Raw genomic sequence first — 3,421 nt, 5'->3', positions numbered from 1 at the left:
CCTCACACGCCCACGCACACACACACACACACACACACACACACACACACACACACACACACATGCAGCAGCACTGACAGGTCTGCAGAAAAAGAAAACGTATAAGTGCACAGCAGTACATGGAGAAGTAAGCAATCATGTTGAACCAATAACTGAAATACAGTAAAATGAATGCTCATGTGGCTGCAAAGCAAGACTAGAAAAACTTTAGCTGGACCATGGGTGCAACCTGTTGGTATGACACACCGGAGTTACCAGGGCTCGCTGTTATCACACATATTGTGTTTGACTGAACCCGCTCTTTCACACCCACTGAACCAACTCAGAGCGCAACAGCTCTTTCCAGGAAAAAGTTTCTAATGCGTGCCAAAAATAGTCCCTCACTTTTAGGGTCTTTCTGAAGTCACTTCCTCATTCATCACAAGGAAGTTTAGAAAGGGTGAGCGAAGTGCAACCCTCCTGTGAACACTCATATTCTGCAGGCTACATGAGGAGTCATAATAAGAGGCTATTAGATTACATAACACACTGAATGCACTGAGGAAATCTTATCTCTAAAGTTTTGATATTGTGTCATTCATCAAGTAGTGAGTGATGTTGTTATCTCTGCACTCATTGTCCTACAGACAGCCTTACCTCTCAGTGCGTCTCCATTGGACACATCACAGGGAATAAAGGTGCAGTTGCCCTCTCCAAACTCGGCGTCCAGCTGTGCCTTGCATTCTTCGCCACAGGTCTTGTTGAGGTCGACCACTGCCACCTGAGCCACAAACTCTGTTAATGAGCTGGACCTTTTAAATTCACACACGCACACAAGCACGAGCACCACACACACGCGCGCGACACACAACACACACAACAACACACACACACACACACAACCACACACACCACACACACACACACACACAGACATGCAGGCAGAGCGGGAGGAAGTTTCTGTCCATCTCTGCAGAAGCTATAGTACTAATAATTTGGTTTCAGTGTTATCATCTCACTAGTCAAGTCAGGCTGCTCAGATAAAGAACAACAATAAAAGTCTAATGACATCTTACCACAGTTTCACAAGGCGTGAAAGAAACTAATTTACCTCCTAAGCCTCTTTGCTTTAAATTTCTTGCCCTTAACGTTTCCTTCACTGTCAGATCCCTCGTTAAAAAAGCCACTTAATCTTACAACATTATTAAAACAAATTTTGAGACTCATGAGCTAGTGTAAGACACATTAACACTTGGCCCTATTTCAACATATGCCCTGACCTTTAAAAACATTTAAAAGCAGGAAGGCAGCGGTGGAGTGACAGTGAGATATTGCTACAAAAAACAAATGTGATAAAGTTGAGATAAAGTGTTTCCCAACAAAGAAGTGAAGAACTTAAAGCAGTGTTAGTGTGCAGTCACTCAGTTCAAGTTGAATCAATAAAAGCACAGCAAACATGCAGACAGTGAAGACTGAAATACATTCTAGTGTGGTCGAAACAGGTTGTGTTTGAGCAGCACAGATAATAAGAGTTAAAGCTGCACAGCTGCATCAGAAAACATAAAGTTAAAGCACTAAAGTGATAAGGTTCTGAAGCTAACAGCACTGACCTTGGCTGAGCTCTTGAGTAGTGACTGGACCACGGCTTTCCCAATGCCCTGAGCCCCCCCTGTCACCAAAGCCACCTTCCCATTCAGAGACATGGTCCCAGCACAGCAGCAGCAAAAAGCCCTTCACACTTTGTTCTTCCTCCGTCTGCCTCTCACACTTTGTTTCCTCTGCTCTCTCTCTCTCCTTTCTATGTCTCACTGGCTTTTTCTTCTCTGTGTCTTCTCTTTCTCTCCCCGTCACATAGTCATAGGCTTTCTCACTCTTGTGTGTGTTTTCACTCCTTTAGCAGGGCTGTTTGCCCTCCCCCCTCCCCCCCCAGCTTATCAGTCTAGGCAAACAGTGTGTGTGTGTGTGTGCTGTGTGTGTGTGTGTCGGAGAACGAATAGAAGAGATGACAAGAAGGAGAGGATGAGAGGAGAGGAAAGAGAGAGAGAGAGATGAAAAAGCATTGAGAGAGAGGAAAGAAGTGAGTAGATACAATAGATAAGAGCGTGCTGTGTGTGTGTGTGTCGGAGAACGAATAGAAGAGATGACAAGAAGGAGAGGATGAGAGGAGAGGAAAGAGAGAGAGAGAGATGAAAAAGCATTGAGAGAGAGGAAAGAAGTGAGTAGATACAATAGATAAGAGCCGAGAGTTCAAAAGCAAGAAAACTCCGTAGATAGTGAATTCACATGGTATTTAGCAGCCGCCTCCTGACTTTCCTTCACACCTGCTCCCTACCCTATTTTACTCACAGCCAGGTCTTATAATCCTGTTTCCACAATCCTGATACACCTGAGCTCTTCACTGTCACTGTTTCTTGACGTGAGAAAAAAAAACATGAAAAAAACTTGGACATCAACCATTTCCGAAGCTGCCAACCTCACGTTCTCCTCCTCCTCCTCTCTACGTCCATGTTAGCTTATTGTGTGTCCTCTGTGTAATTGCTCTTACACAACATGCTTTTCAGTCATACATTACACCAAGGTTCAGGTCTCTGCATGTTGACTGTGCTGAAATAAATGGAAACCAATAACTGCTATCCAAACATGCAAGAATACTAGCAAGACCACAGTGACTCCAAGTGAACCTCCTAAAAAACAACACTGAATACATTTGGAAAGAACAAAAGAACACGTTTTTGTTTTCATGTAAACACCACTATTTATACGTTGCAAAATATCAGATTCAAATTCAGGAACATCCCTACACTACCCTCCTCCTTCTCCTTCCTATACACCCCTCTTCCCCTCGTCCTCCTTATCTTGTGTCCTTCCTCCGTTCTCGAGCGAGAATCTGGAGATGTCACCCCTCTGGTTTTTGGGATCTCCCAGGACCTGAAGTGGCTGGCTGAACACAGGCGCCGTTGATAAAAAAGGCCCAGCAGAGGATGTATTTCCTGTGCCTGTGGGGGGAGTTCAACCTGCCCTAGCAGCTGCTCATCTGTGTCACAGTCTGGATTGGACTGGCTTCCAAACAGGACAAGTGAAGTAGCAGTGACGTTTCAGATTGCAACTAACTGACGTCTGTATTTGACGACCTGGGAATGAGAAGAGCTTTTCTGACAGTAAATCCTCCTAAATGTTACACACTGGACCTCTAAAGCAAACCCTAATCCTCACTTGGTTTGATATGACCAGTAGTTTATGGTCAAATGTTAACTAATGTTGGGAAACTGCAGTTAAATATTGTCAGTTCATTGATTTTATGACTTTTCTCTATGCAATGTTCTAGCATTTACCAATATGTTGTAAATTGGCCGTTACTACGCCAAGCCCCTCTTAGTTACAGTTGCTTGTCAATCTTTTCTTTCTCACACTTTACAATGATAACAGCGGCACATTTGAAAAA

The 3,421-nt window shown here is 43.9% G+C and overlaps 1 protein-coding gene across 1 annotated transcript in view; it reads right to left on the bottom strand.

Annotated features, from left to right (window-relative positions):
- hpgd (15-hydroxyprostaglandin dehydrogenase) overlaps positions 1-1,895 on the bottom strand; it is a gene marked incomplete at its 3' end in the record, with an annotated part of 11,784 nt that extends 9,889 nt beyond the window's left edge. Inside the window, 2 exon segments of the mRNA XM_035660499.1 lie at positions 637-760; positions 1,590-1,895. Coding sequence (XP_035516392.1) covers positions 637-760; positions 1,590-1,682 — 217 coding nt within the window.
- Positions 1,896-3,421: the final 1,526 nt, after the last annotated feature.

The sequence above is a fragment of the Morone saxatilis genome, unplaced genomic scaffold, assembly GCF_004916995.1.
Source record: "Morone saxatilis isolate NCDOM2014 unplaced genomic scaffold, NCSU_SB_2.0 Contig17, whole genome shotgun sequence".
NCBI lineage: Eukaryota > Metazoa > Chordata > Actinopteri > Moronidae > Morone > Morone saxatilis.
This window is presented reverse-complemented; position numbering and strand designations above follow the sequence as displayed.